This window comes from Myxine glutinosa, unplaced genomic scaffold, assembly GCF_964187855.1.
Source record: "Myxine glutinosa unplaced genomic scaffold, kmMyxGlut1.1 SCAFFOLD_3059, whole genome shotgun sequence".
In the NCBI taxonomy this organism is placed as follows: Eukaryota; Metazoa; Chordata; class Myxini; order Myxiniformes; family Myxinidae; genus Myxine; species Myxine glutinosa.
Genome location: NW_027619152.1, coordinates 6,836 through 22,551, shown reverse-complemented (window position 1 = coordinate 22,551; position 15,716 = coordinate 6,836). Strand labels below are relative to the sequence as shown.

Here is a 15,716-nt window from a genome sequence, read left to right as displayed (position 1 = left end):
CCAGGCATTCTGTCATGCACCTTTTTTTCATAAGTGTCTTCCGTCTGGCCACTCTCCCATAAAGTCTGGATGTGTAAAGTGCTGCAAAGACTGTTGGCCTTTCCGGCAGGTTCTCTCATCTCAGCCGTGAAGCTCTGGAGTTCTGTCAGAGTGGTCATTGGGTTCTTCTTCCCTGACCAAGGTCCTTCTTGACCAGTTGCTCGGTTTGGTCAGACGGCCAGTTAGAGGAAGAGCCTGGGTAGTTACATATTTTTCCATTTCCTAATGATGGAGCTCAATGTGCTCTTGGGAACTTTCAACACTCTAGAAATTGTTTTATACCCTTCCCCAGATCTATGCCTCCTTACAATTCTATCTCGGAGTTCTACGGACAGTTCCTTGGACTCCATGGTCGAGTTGCTGCTCTGGCATGCACTGTCAACTGTGGAGTCTTGTCTTGAAAGGTGTTTCTTTCGAAATCAGGTCCAATCAATTGAATTGGCCACAGTAGTGCGGTGGCTTAGGAACTTTAATGTTACCAGCCGGACAAAAGTCCCAAATTTGGTATGGAGCTTCGTTTGGACCTATCGATTGATTATAGCCTAGGAGCCATCCTGACCGTTTCAGATTTTCCAAGATGGCGGCCAAAATTCAAAATGCCGCCAGCAAAACTGAAATATCATATATCTCTGGCTGTAGAAGTCACAGATAGACAACTGAGGTATCAAATCAGGGGTTTTTGATGTCAGTGAAACTGATTCAGGGAAACACATTGCATATGTCACTTATTTTCAAGATGGCGTCCAAAATCCAACATGGCCGCCAAAAAAAATTAAAATAATGATATTATATTCGTTCAAATGTTGCATCAGACCAGTATTTTTGCTGTGACTGACCTTATGATCTGGTAGAACATTTACACCGGCAAAGAGATGTACAAGGGAGATTAGCCTTGCTACATTTGCACACTATACAATCTCTTTTGCAGCCGCATTTGATAAATACTCTGCAAGCACGAGAAGCTTCGGGAATTGTTGTCCAGACAGGTTCCCAAGATTCGGCGACTTTTTTCCAAGCATATCCAGCTGGACTTGGAAGTTTTTGTTGTGCTAACATGCTGGTAACCCAGATGCCAGCCTGGTACATTGCCCTCTTTGTGTGCTGCAGAAGTGCATTCTGAGTAGGTGGAATTTTGTCTACAGCTTGACTCTTCTGGGAGAAGAGCTCCATACGTGCACTGTTTACATTGGTCAAATTGCTTGTTTTGTCATACACTATGATAACTAGTCGCTCGATCTTCTTAAATGTTTCAGATTCCAAATCAACATGCTCAAATGGATGTGTGGCCAGGTGTACGAAAACATTTGTGATTGCATCATATACATGCCATGCTTGCCAGAATGATTTCTTTCCCTTCCCTCGAAATGCTGACGTGATATCACATCCTGAGAAGGCGTGGAACATGGGTAGGGACCTTGATTTAGGTTCACCGAGGCGTGCACAGATGGCATTGATACTGTAATGTGTGTAGTTCTTTCCCACACCGTAGGCTACCCATAGGTCTACATCTGAGTTAATATGTGAAAGATCATGAAACATGCCAGTAAGAACAACAACAATGTCTGTGTCCACGGTGCGCACTTGGACAATTTTTGAACCATTCTCCAATGCATGCTTAACGTGAACCACGATCCTCGTGTCGGCCTCCTCCTGATTGCACATGGACATTTCGATCTCAGTTCCAATGCATATAACATTCTCTCCAGCTGTGATGTATACCGAACTGCCTGCGGGACAGTTGAACTCTGCCACCTTTGAGGAAAGAAATTCAAACAGTTCTTTCTTGTTGATAGGATCACGGAGGAAGTCATTCCAGTTTGTTGGCAGCTTGGTGTCACCAGATACCTTTCTGCGCGTTCCTTTCCCTCGTTTTTCCCTGGTTGACTCCTTCAAACTGTTCGGTATGTATGTATCCCACACAAGGTCCAGTCGTTTGGTGGTCTTTAGCTGTCGTTCCAGGTAGGGAATGAACACATTGTCTGCATATTCGTGGAATGTTCTGACATGTGTTACAGGCAAGCAGTGCACAATCACAGCACCGTCCAGGACTTTGCAGTCAAATGATGCAGGTGGCTCTGTCTGGTTCGGCTCCTCGATGCATTGCAACAATTGAGATTTTGTACCTGGCAGGTTCAGCTTGCCAAAGTCAGACAGGGAAGGAGAATATGACTGAACCTCATGTGCGAAGAAGTCATTGATATCACCATCCCTATTTTGCAAGGAGATGTATAACTGTCCGAAGAGTGCCATATTGTTCTCAAGCACTTTTACTTTCTTGCCGTCCTTGGATTTAGCTTTGACTTTTGTCGAGAATAAGGGTAGCGAATTCTTTGACATCGGATTGTGTATGGAGCGAGTGCGATCCACAAGGACTGTTGTCACATAGTCCTGATACTTTTTCGTACCAATGTCTTCCAGTGTACGGATTGTATTCACTACGGTCTCACTCGTGCAGTTACGACTCAAGAGCTACTAACTCGGGAAAATCATCCAGGGAAGGATTGCCCATCTTTTGTATGACTTTAGATAGGCTATCAACCTGTTGCTGGAACGCTTTCTGTGCGGCGAGTCCCTGTTCATGGTGCTCGAAATTCGTAGGGTTTTCCGGGTCATCATCAAGAATATATTCATTCTCGAACTTCTTCATGAGTCTGGCGAGTTCTGGTCCAGAGGTCATCCAACGTTTGAAGGCGACTGGATTTTCAGTTAGTCCTACTGCACCACCGGAACCCTTCACAACTTTGTTTTCCTGCTCGTGCGCTTGATCAACGGGTATAGCAGAATATCTGTGGGTTGACTTCGAGATTACCCAGTGATGGCGAGTCTCAAATTCATCTCTGATTGGTTTCGGCAGAGATTTCATGTCTCTGATATGGACGGACAGCCACCTAGCATAGTTCACATGATCTAATGCGAAAAACAAAGGTACGAGCTCCTCCAGAACGCTAATGTACAGTGTGAGTTCCTCTCCCGGTGGGCTCTTACAAATATGAGAATGAGGATCTCATATTGCGTAATCAAATCCCAGAACTTGAACGTGGGACAGTTTTTACACATTCTCTCATGCCAGTTATTAAAACTGTCGTTATCATTCGCACCGCTGGGATCCTGGTTGAATGCCTCGACGATAAGCTTCTTAAGGGTCAAAAGTGTCATTTGGTGAGCGTGTCTAGTTCTGGTCAGGTGAGCTGTTTTCAGGAATGAATCAGCAATTCCAGATGAGGCTACCTCAGCTTCAGTAAGGGCTGCTGTCCACCCGGAGCCCTGTAACAAATCTCCAACAGTGTTCCATAAAGCCATCTCAATGTGCAATCCTCCCATCATAACCACATGCACTTTCTCTCCATACGTATCTGGCCATTTCCATTGTACGTACTTGGCGAGTGTAAACAACGGCTGATCAAATGTTGTGACTGGGATTTGTCCTGGGTTAAGGTACTCTGTTGCTTGCCTTTGGACATCCATGCCATGTTTAATCATTGCAGGTGTGGCTGACTTTTCATAAAACAGAGGAAGGTAGTGCACATACAGCTGACGGCTCTACTGTCACCTCTTGCTTAGAGGCATGATAGGCAGACCATGTAAGCGAATTATCCTTGCTCAGTTCCGTATCATTGACAAGTTGAAGACCATGTTCTATCCAGCCATATTCGTCACGTCTTGCATCTGGTAAAACAGATTTGATGGGTTAAACATTATTCTGTGGAACAGCAACATCGGTGGTCTTCAGCGAAACAGCAGGAACAGAGGCATAACTGTCTGGAAGCGAAAATGAGTCTGTGACCCAGATGGTGGTATAGCAACAGGCTGTCTAGTCACACCAGGTTCTCTCTCACTTGGGAATTGGAAAAGACTTATTCCCGTGCCGTGGAAAGATGTCTTTGACGTGGTTGAGCTCGGATTATGGTCGAGATTGTCAAGAGCTCCTACAGTGAAGAGACCTTTCCGAAGAATAGTCGGAGCTACTGCACCATCATCTTCAAACCTCTCGCATACAGCTGTGGCAAGCCAGTCTTCAAGCTGCATCACCCTGTCGTAGGAAACACTGATACCCATTGTATGTAACTGTTGGATGATTTTCTTCCTCCTAGTCAGCGGATTCCGCATTCCAGTGGATTGGGAACTGAGTACCCTCGTCCCTCTATACAAGGGGAAAGGTGACCCTCTGGAGTGTGGCTCGTACCGAGCGATAAAGTTATTGGAGCATGGAATGAAGGTATTGGAAAGGGTGTTGGAGAGGAGGATAAGGAAGAAAGTGAAGATCGACGAAATGCAGTTTGGATTCATGCCAGGAAGAGGAACGACAGACGCGCTTTTCATTGTGAGGCAGTTGCAGGAGAAGTACATGGAGAAGAGGAAGAAGTTGTTTCTTGGGTTTGTTGATCTGGAGAAAGCATTCGATAGGGTACCACGCAAAGTATTGACATGGGCATTGAGGAAGTTAGGAGTGGAGGAATGGTTGATCAGAGTAGTGATGGCAATGTACAAAAGAGCGCGCACAGCTGTAAGGACGAAGGACGGGAACAGTGGTGAGTTTGAGGTGAAGGTGGGAGTGCATCAGGGGTCGGTACTAAGTCCATTACTATTTGTAGCTGTGATGGAGGTGCTGGCTCAGAACGTAAAGGAGGGTTTACCGTGGGAGTTGTTGTATGCAGATGATCTGGTGTTGATTGCGGAAAGTATGGATGGACTGAAGGAAAAGATGACCACGTGGAAGGAATGTATGGAGACAAAAGGTCTGAAGGTGAATATCGGAAAGACGAAGGTGATGGCAAGTGGTAAAGCATGTGGTGAGGTGGAAAGAACTGGGAAGTGGCCCTGTGCTGTGTGTAGGAAGGGTGTCGGAGTGAACTCCATTCAATGTACAATGTGCGCTGAGTGGGTTCATCAAAAATGTAGTGGTCTGAGAGGGTCATTAACCAGTGTGGCAGCTACATTCAAATGTAAGGTGTGCACAGAGGGAGCTGCAGATGGAGGAAATGTTGAGTTGGATCTTGGAGATGGCGTGAAGCTGGAAGGTGTGAAAACATTTTGCTACCTCGGAGACATGCTGAATGGAGAAGGTGGATCAGACTCGGCAACGGTTGCTCGAGTGAGATGTGCATGGAAGAAGTTTCGGGAACTGGGTGGCGTGCTGATGATGAGGGGAGTGTCGTTGAAGCTGAAGGGAAAGGTGTATGCTGCATGTGTGAGAAGTGTTATGATTTATGGGAGCGAGACATGGGTAATAAACGTAGAGCAGCAACGAAGGTTGGAAAGGGTGGAAATGCGAATGGTTCGGTGGATGTGTGGAGTATCGTTGAGAGAGAGGAAGACAAATGATGAATTGCGAAAGATGATGGGAATAGAGCCTGTGATTGATGCTGTGAAGAGGAACAGGTTGAGATGGTTTGGTCATGTGTTGAGGAAGGATGAAAGTGACTGGTTGAGAAGAGTGATGGAAATGAATGTAGAAGGAAGCAGAGGACGGGGAAGACCGAAAAAGACTTGGCTAAAGATGGTGGAAGAAGAAATGCGGGCAAGGGGGTTAACAAGGAGAGATGCAGAAAATAGGGCAAAATGGAGAAGATTGTCATGGGGACCGCAAGGCTAACCCCCGCTCTAGCAGGGAAAATGGCCTTTAAAATGCATGTTGTGTTGTTGTAGTCAGCGCATGTATATTGAGGCCAATATAAATTGTTAGCGGAGGTTCTCGGTCAAGAGTGTGCCGGACTTTCACAGGCGAATTAGGTTTCCTTTTCTTGACGTTGTAGATGACGTTTTGCCCAATAGTTAGGCACACTTGTGACTCATTACTCTCTTGGTCTTTCAGATTAGGACCATTGAGAATCATGGAGACGAGAAATTTCAGACTAGAGGGTAATGAGTTCTCCTGACAACCTGGTGGAAACTGGCCAGTGAATTTGAATCCTTCATGATGGAAGATATCTTTTCTAACGATGTTTGCCGCGCGTGCCAGAATCAGGGCATCTTCTGAAAAGTCACGCTTTTTCATAGCATCTTTTATCATGTCTTTCATTCCCTCTTTGAATATTAGAACGATGCCCCGCCCATCATGTTGCACTTGTGCATCAGAAAATCGTTCAAGTAACTTCCTTCACTCTGGTTTTGTTGATAGTCTTTTTGATGCCCAACGCCTCAAGCCGATTCACGTACAGTGAGTGTAACTCGGATAATTTGAAGATGAACGTCCTGGCATTAACAGACATTTCAATGTAACTGGTGAGTTCAACAAATGCTCTAGACTCATTCATTACATCATCAATGTTTACTGTTGCATGGTGTAACTGTCTCATGTGACTGCGATACCGATTTATAAGGTTAGTCAAACATTTTAGATGATACTTCGCATCCATAGCTATGAGATCTCCACCAACGATCCTCGCAAGTAGTTGGGTATCTTGCAGTTCGTTGATCATAGCTCTTAGACGGGCATCCATATCATATGTTGAAACCAGATGGAGGTCACCTTCATCTGCGCCTTTCTCACAAAACAAACATTGTCTAATCATGGTTATTGTCCGGCGCTTAATTTGTTGTCTACCATTGGGATTGGATTTCTTTCGCTTTCTTGCTCTTGCCAGTTTATCATTGTTGAATTTTAAATGACACGATTTATGCCACAATGCAGAATTGTTCACAAGTTCGTCAACACTTTGATCACTCCCAAACTTCAGTTCAGTTGGGAGCTGATCAATCTCGCGGAAATGTTCGACATTACTCAAGAATGACTGGTAGGCAGATGTCTTATTTATCAGCGTTTGGTCCTGGACTGAGAAGTGGACATTTTAACTGTTCATCTGTTTCTTGTTGGCAGATAATGCAGCGACTAAAGTCTACAGGTAGCTCCATGTTGATTTATCTGAAAAGACACACAAATAGATAATTTCTGTTAATACTCTCATATCAGTTTAACTAGCAATAGTACCCGTCTACGACGGATAGTACCCGTCATGCGTCATCAAAGCATGCTGTTTGTAAATAAACCATATGACCTGAGGGTGTGACGCGTATCCGGGTCACCGAACCCCCGCAAAGTAACGTTACTTTCCCCGTACCCCCCGAATTAGGATAGAAATCGAAAAAAACGGCCCACATTGACACGGTCCAAAACGATATCTATAGGTGTGCAAAGTGTCAAGTTAATCCATCCTTCGATGCCTGAGCCTTAGGCGAACAAACTTTTGAAGTCCTTGCATTATAGTATGATTTTCCTTGGCGGCCATATTGGATTTTGGACGCCATCTTGAAAATAAGTGACATATGAAATGTACCTTTCCCTGAATCAGTTTCACTGACCTCAAAAACCCCTGATTTGATACCTCATTTGTCTATCTGTGACTTCTACAGCCAGAGATATATGATATTTCAGTTTTGCTGGTGGCATTTTGAATTTTGGCCGCCATCTTGGAAAATCTGAAACGGTCAGGATGGCTCCTGGGCTAAAAGCAATTGATAGGTCCAAACGAAGCTCCATACCAAATTTGGGATTTTAGTCCGGCTTGTAACATTACGCCTAAAAATTGTTGCTAAGCCACCTGACTACAGGTACCGACTCCAATCACGTTGTCGAGACGTCTCAAGAATGATCAAAGGAAATTGGATGCACCTGAGCTCAATTTGGAGTGTCATGGCAAATGGTTTGAATACTTATTGACTCGACATTTCATTTTTTATTAATTTGTAAAAAATTCCACTTTAACATGATGGAGTTGTATGTGTAGATCAATGACAAAAAAAAGAATCTCAATTTCATCTATTTTAAATTCATGCTGTAACACAACAAAATGTGAAAAAGTCAAGGGTTGTGAATACTTTATGAAGGCACTGTAATCCCGTCTCCCAGGAGCCCTTCAGATTCTTCTTTTTTCCCCTCCTTTAAAATGTTGTAATTTGCTCGATAATCTTGGCACAGACAGGAAACGCCGTGGTCGTTTCTACCCATGTTCTGGGTCACTTTGTGAATAAGGCGGTTTGGTTGGTTCTCTATGGTATAGACTTCCACTTCCGGTACGGTATGAAGAGGACGCAGGCGTCACATGCTCACCGCTTCTTCGACCGGGCCACTGTCAGTTGCTTGCTTTTTTGGTGGTCGTGCGGATTTTTTGGCCATTGAGTCTGCCCTCTGCATAGCCCCGGCTCTGCTCCCTGCTTCGCCTGCCCGGCTCCTTCGCCTGCTCGCTGTTTCCTCGGGCACGCTCTCGTGGGTTGTGACCATCGCAGCGGTTTGGTGGTGGTTTCCCGCCGTGATCTAGATTTGTAGCGGCGGCGGTCGATTGCCGCTGCATTTGCCGCTTTGCCGTGATCAACCTTAGCCTCGTGATCGTCTCTTTGCTCCTGCCTGCCCTCTGCTTGGTCCCGGCTCTGCTCCTGGCTTCACCTACCTGGCTCCTTCATTTCCTCGGGCCCGCTCCCGTGGGTTGGGACCATTGTTTCACCTCAAACTTGGCCTAGTCTCGTCTCTCCGCTCCTGCCTGGCATGGCTCTGCGGTACTCCGCCACAAGGCTCCTTCTGCTCAACACCCGCTCCACCCCATCATGCATCTCTGCCATCAAATCAAATGGACTCCTCTGACGACCCAGGTACATTCACCGTGGCTCCGGTCGTAAGTTTGTATACTTGCAATCAGGTCACTCCATCCCTGTCCTCTGGTCGGCTCAGCGCACTCTCACTCTTCGTCCCAGCGCACCTGGTCACAGCAACGCACACAATCGCACCTCCTGCCTACGAACCCTGGCTAAATCACCTGAATTCATCCCTGCTGTTCAAAACAACATCAAGCTCACCCTGTTCAACACCCGGTCCCTCAACAACAAATGCCTCATCCTGAACGAATACATCCTGGATAACAAACTGGACTTTCTCTGTCTCACCGAAACCTGGCAACAGCCTCTGGACTACTACACACTCAACCTCACCACACCAAATGGATATTCCTACGTCAATAAACCACGCTCGGGGGGCCGAGGTGGTGGAATTGCCGTTATCCACCGTCAAGGCATCAGGACCAGCCTCATCCCCATCGCCTCATGCTCATCATTTGAACACCTGGCTTTTAAACTCTCTGGTCGCACGCAGTCAGTCATGGCTGTCGTCTACAGCCCTCCCAAACCACACCCATCATTCCTGTCTGACTTCTACTTTCTGACCCAGCTATGTTCCCTCTCCCCCTCAATCCTCCTCCTTGGTGATTTCAATATCCACATGGACTCCACTGACTCCACAATAACCACTGACTTCACTGATTTACTCACCTGCTTTAACCTCACTCAACATGTCGACTTTCCTACCCATATCCGTGGTCACATTTTGGACCTTGGCTGCTCCACTGGATTAAATTTGCACCATCTCTCTGGCTCCGACCTCACCCTCTCTGACCACTTAGCTATCAATATGACCATCAACATCCCCACCCCAACACCAAGACATTATCGCTCTATCAACTTCCGTAAGCTAAACGCTCTTTCACCTACCTCATTCTCATCCACCCTCTCTGAAAAAATGTCCACTTCTCCCTTCGTTGACCTCCACACCCCTTCCGACCTCACTGACTACTATAACCACACTCTCTCCTCCTGCCTTGACCAGCTTGCGCCTGTAAAAACCAAAACAGTTTCTTTCACCCATTCTGCTCCCTGGTTTACCCCTGAACTCCGCCTGATGAAAACTCGTGCTCGCCAACTTGAAAGACTCCGCAATAAAAGAGGTCTCACAGTTCACTCCCAAGCCTACAAGGACCACCTACAACACTACAAAGATGCCCTCTCCCGCGCCCGCTCCGCCTACTACTCTCAAATTATCCACTATGGCTCCGGAAACCCAAAAGCACTCTTCTCGACAATAAACAAACTCCTCCGCCCCCTGAACACCACCACCCAGTCATTCACAGTAGACAACTGCATCTCCTTCCTCTCTTTCTTCCAACGCAAAATTGACAACATCTACAACAGCTTGACCACCGCCGCACCGGCTCCCCCTCCAACCACCTGCCCCCCCTTGTCCTGCCATCCCCTGTCTCGGCTCTCCCCAATCTCCCCTACTGACCTCTCTGAACTCCTCATCGGAATGAAAACTGCCACCTGCACTCTTGACCCCATCCCCTCCAGCTTTGTCAAGGCCTCCCTCCCTGCTCTCTCTCCACTTATCATTGCAACAATAAACTCCTCCCTGTCTACAGGCATCGTCCCACCTTCCCTCAAAATTGCTGCTGTTACCCCCATTCTGAAAAAACCTGGTCTAAACCCTGACACCCTCAACAACTTCAGACCCATCTCCAACCTACCCTTTCTATCAAAACTTTTGGAACGCGCTGTAGCCACTCAACTCAAACATCACCTCTCTGCCAATAACCTGTATGAAACATTCCAATCCGGATTCCGCTCCAACCACAGTACTGAAACTGCTCTCCTCAAAATCACCAACGACCTTCTCCTCTCCTCTGACGCTGGCAACCTCAACATTCTCGTCCTCCTCGACCTCAGCTCTGCCTTTGACACCATCGATCACACCATCCTCCTCACCCGACTTGAATCCACCTTTAACGTTACCGGCACTGCCCTCTCTTGGATTAAATCATACCTCTCTGACAGACGCCAGTTCATCTCCATCAATAACTGCAAATCCCCCACTGCTCCCCTCCCCCAAGGTGTCCCCCAAGGTTCAGTTCTTGGCTCCCTCCTCTTCATCCTTTACCTGTCCCCCCTCGGTCACTTAATCCGCCGTCATGGTCTCCAATTCCACTGCTTCGCCGATGACATCCAGCTTTTCATCTCCACCAAGTCCGTCTCCACCGACACCCACTCTATCCTGACAAACTGCATCACTGAAATAAAATCCTGGCTTCAAATCAACTTCCTCAAGCTTAACTGTGATAAATCTGAAATAATCATCATTGGCCCAAAAACGCTCACAAAATCCACCCATAACTTTGCCCTCAACATCGACGGTATCCCAGTATCCACCTCCCCTCACATCCGGAATCTTGGCGTCATCTTTGACCAAACCCTCTCCTTCGACAAATACACTAAACAGATCACAAAGTCAGCCTTCTTTCACCTGAAAAACATTGCCCGTCTCCGCTCATCCCTCTCCTCCACGGCTGCAGAAACCCTCATCCACGCCTTCATCACCTCCCGTCTGGACTACTGCAATAGCCTCCTCTATGGTTCACCCTCAAAAATCACCAATAAACTCCAATACATTCAGAACTCCGCTGCCCGTCTACTCACCCATTCCCGGACCCGTGACCACATCACCCCCGTCCTTTACAAGCTTCACTGGCTCCCCATCCCCCAGAGAATCCAGTACAAAATCCTCCTCTTGACATACAAAGCCCTCCATAACCTGGCACCATCCTACCTGGCTGACCTCCTCTCCAGACACACTCCCACCCGCAAATTCCGCTCTGCTGGTACCAACCTCCTGACCCCCTCCATCCGGACCAAATTCAGATCCTGGGGGGACAGGGCCTTCTCCATCGCTGCTCCCACCCTCTGGAACTCACTACCTCACACCATCAGAGACTCCTCCTCACTCACCACATTCAAAACATCACTAAAGACCCACCTGTTCAACACTGCATTCAACATTCAACCCACAGCATTTAACCCCTGACTATCTCTTCTCCTTCTTCCTCCTTTTGCTTTAAATATTTCCCTATTGATTCTTTTCTTTTTGCAATTGTTGTTTTCATGTATTGTTATGCATTATGTTTTCCACTCTGTCAAAGCGCCTTTGGGCTTCTTGAAAAGCGCTATACAAAATAAATGAATTATTATTATTATTATATTATAGGCTACAAGTGTTTCTGTATTGCGGTCCCAGTATTCATCCACCTCCACCAGCTCATTAGCACCGATATTCCTGGTGCCCATTTTATTTGCCACCCAGTGTGCCGTTCGCAAAGCTCGAGCGCAGTTGTAGGATGTGAAACGTGCTCTGAAGGACAGGAATGTAAAAGGAAAAAGGAAGATGGGCAAATTGAAAGAGGCATGAACAAATTGAAAGAGGCATGAACAAAACTGATGAGGACTCAAGTTCTACCATTTTTCTCCAAACATTTGCTCCAAGGTAGATTATTCCACCCTGAAGGTCATCAATGAGCCAGCTGTATTTTTTTACCGATTATCTAAAAGTGTCGTGGCACTTCTCCTCGGACAAGCTTGACTTCCGGAAGATTAGAAACCAAATAATTGATACTGCTGCCTTAAGCTGGATTTTTCATACCTTTATTCTCGACCGTTTTCTCGTCCTCGACCGCTGACGTTCATTGAAGAAGGAAGGAGAAGAAGAAATCATCACCAAGTTTGACTGATTCCGGAAGAAGTTTTTTTAAAATATTTAAATGTCTGGTAATTGTTTTTGATGCCTCTGCTAACAAACTCGCCAGAGGCATCATGTTTTCGTGTTGTCCTTCATGTTGTACGTCCGTCCATGATAGGTTTTCGTCACCACGCTAATTTGAGAACAGCTGAAGGGATTTAACTCAAACTTGGTACAGGTATGCATAATGATGTAAAGATGAACTGATTAGATTTTGGGGTCATGAGGTCGAAGGTCAGAGTCTGTAATAGCTTTTCATTACTACAATAACTTCAGAATGGCTGAAGAGATCTCAGTCAAACTTGGTACAAGTATCTATGATGACGCAAAGAACTGATTACATTGAGTTCAAGAGTTCAAACAAAGTCAGAGGTTCCGTTCGGTAGAAATTCTGTTAGCGAGCTAACTTGTGAACCAGTGATGGGATTTTGACCAAACTTGGTAGAAGTACATATTATAATGCAAATAACTAATTGAATGTCGGCACCAAAGGTCAGAGGTTATTTCAGGTAAAAATGTGATGCTAGAGAACAGTTGAAGGGATTTAAATGACTCGGTACAATTATGTATAATGATGTAATAATGTGGGCGGAGGCATGTCAGTCAAAGTTGTGACGTCGAAGAATGCTGTTCTAGTTCTTTATTTATACGCTTGTGTACTAAATGTAACTGTCATTGACCAAGAAAGGTAATGTCATAGGTAGAAAGCGGAATATAATACCTGAAGTGATGTTAGGAACTTATCCATCTCCCTTTAATTCTTGAGAAAAATTGCTTTGATTATTTCGATATTCGTCGCACTTTATGATAGCATCCCTAACTTAAACCGGGGTCTTACAGTAATTAAATTTTAAAACATTTTAATGCTCCCAGTTTAAACCTGTTTTCGCAAGACAATTTTTATATCGTATTTTATAAAGTGGTGGCCTGGTGTTGGCTTAACGGTTAGGGTGCGGGCTTGGGATCCTAGGATCCTGGGTTCGAATCCCGGTCGATCGTTGAATTAACGTCGGGGGGGTTGACGCAGCCTGTCATCCTTCTGAGGTCGACAAATTGAGCACCAGCTTGCTGGGATGAATGAGCCATTCGGGTATCCTGCGTCGGAGTTGCGGCCAGTCCAGGATTGTGTCCAATATCCACGGAAACTGCTTCGGAAACCCTATGCATAGTTACGGTGCAAAAATGAATGATCATCATCATTTTATAAAGTGGATGTCATTTGCGTCTCTCACCGACAAAAGTGTGTCGCTGTATCTGTATTTTGCTTTTTTCTATTCGTGTTTTAACATTTGCTGAGTTTGGTGATTGTTACTTTTTATTTCAGGATGAACACTATTCTACAGACCTTGCTTCAGAAGACAAATCTGTCTGATGCTGCAATGCAGGTAATATTTTTACTACTTAATAAAAATAAATTGTGAAGCATTCATTAAAAAAAAAAATCTTGTTGATAATAAAGGTGTCTGTCTACGTGGCAACCTGGGTGCAGGCAGAAACTGTGTGGCGGCACGTAAGCAATGTTCCATTTCCAATTTTCTGTGGTACAATTTGCTGAACTAATATTTCGATATTTTGAATTTTTTTTCTAGACTTGACTCCTGAAAACTGCTTGGGAGGAAGCATCGTGCTTAAAAAGCAGCACTCTGTTTACTTGCTTCCACTGTTGTTGCTACATTTTGAAACTGATAATGCCACAATGATGCCTTTCCTTCTCTTGGTACTTTTTTATTGCAAGCAAGTGCTGAAATTGTATAATGTGAAGCTTGTGGTTACTTTCAGAGCTGCTGCTGCTACTACTTGGACTAACTCTTTGAAATAGTTATTTTGAAATAAGCACTCATGCTTTGTTTTTTGGGGAGGTTTTGTTGGGAAGTTAGGGGGGGGGGGGGGAGAGGTGGGCTGGGTTTGGAGAGGCATTGCATTTTCGTATACCGTAACTTATTGGATGAGTAAGAGGAAATAGTTGATTTGATGTCGGTGGTTGATTACAAGGTTTTGGGTGGTCATGGTAGATGGTTTTGTGGCTGGTTGCACTGCTTGTTTGGATTCTTTTTGTTGTTGTTGGTAAAGGTTCAGTAAGTGAAAAGATGATTTGAGCAGGTGTGATGGGGAGCAGATATAGATGGTTGATTTGCAGGAGCTTTGTGATTGTGAGAACCAGTGAACTACAGTGATGTGGTACCGTTGCTGCGAGCTGGACCAGCAATTTGAATCAAGTCGTATGAGCAAGGCACATGAACTTGGCAATTTTTTGCCTTAAAATCATTAAATAGTGTCTTGCATTGTGTTCTGTATACCTTCTGATATCCATGCAGCTTTTGTATTAACTGGATTTAACCGTTTTGCTTTTTGATCAACCATTCATACCCATACACCAACTGGAATGGCTGGTCTAAACACCAGGTAATCTCATGCTAATTCCATTATTTGGCATGTAAAGTACTGGTACCCCCAAGCCCTGTGCAGAAATGTTTCAAATTTACGGTATTTTGCATCTTGATCATTTCCTGTTTTGGTAGGCTTTAATTAGAGTAGCGATGACCTTTTAACTTTGACATTTGCAGAGTAACTGGTACCAACTAAGCAGGATCATTGCCACCTTTTGACTTTTCTGTGATCATGGTTTTGACCAATCTCTTGTGTAGATAGTACATCTCAATTGCTCTTTTGGAATGCGTTTGTCCCATGTTGGTAACTTGCTGCATTCATAATTGGGTTTGCCATTCGGTGGTCTTTTTTTTTCTTTTTTTTTCTTTTTTTTATATAACTATCAGGTGCCCCAAGGTACCAGCTTTTCGGGAGTGTCTCGGGTCGGAACGTCATGAAGGTGGTGGAGTGGGGGGAGGAGGGGTTGCTGGGATGACAGGCGTTTGAATGCTTGCCAAAGACTGTCATTTTAACGCAGAGGTAAATCTGGCAATTTGCACTTGTTTGTAATGTTATTGGATTCAAATAAAGGTCACATTCTCTTCAAGCTGAGATGTTTTTGGTCGTTTCTAAGCTTTCTTGCCGTTTCAAAATACAAGTTTTAGAACACCTCAGTTTTTATTGAAATTTACGCAGTTTAATGTCCAATGAATAACCTGAAATGGTTCAATGGTAAGCAGTAAACTGCTTGAGGTAAAAAAAAAAAAAAAGCTTAGGTTAGCAAAAACGGGAAAATAATGTAAATTGTAGTTAGATTGTAAAAAATAAAAAAAAAGGCCTTCAGGGAACAAGTAATTGGTTAACAACTTACAGCTGTTCTGCACCAATGTAAGTAAATTAAGCCTTGAAAGTTGATGCAAACAATTCCTGCAGGTGTCCCAACCCTCTGCTGATTACTTGATTACAAACCCCCTGTCTGTACAAAAGC

At 45.0% G+C, this 15,716-nt stretch overlaps 1 protein-coding gene across 1 annotated transcript in view; it reads left to right on the top strand.

The window, feature by feature from the left end:
- LOC137415277 (uncharacterized) overlaps nucleotides 1-15,335 on the top strand; it is a gene marked incomplete at its 5' end in the record, with an annotated part of 43,633 nt that extends 28,298 nt beyond the window's left edge. Inside the window, 2 exon segments of the mRNA XM_078769553.1 lie at nucleotides 13,686-13,746; nucleotides 13,951-15,335. Coding sequence (XP_078625679.1) covers nucleotides 13,686-13,733 — 48 coding nt within the window.
- Nucleotides 15,336-15,716: the final 381 nt, after the last annotated feature.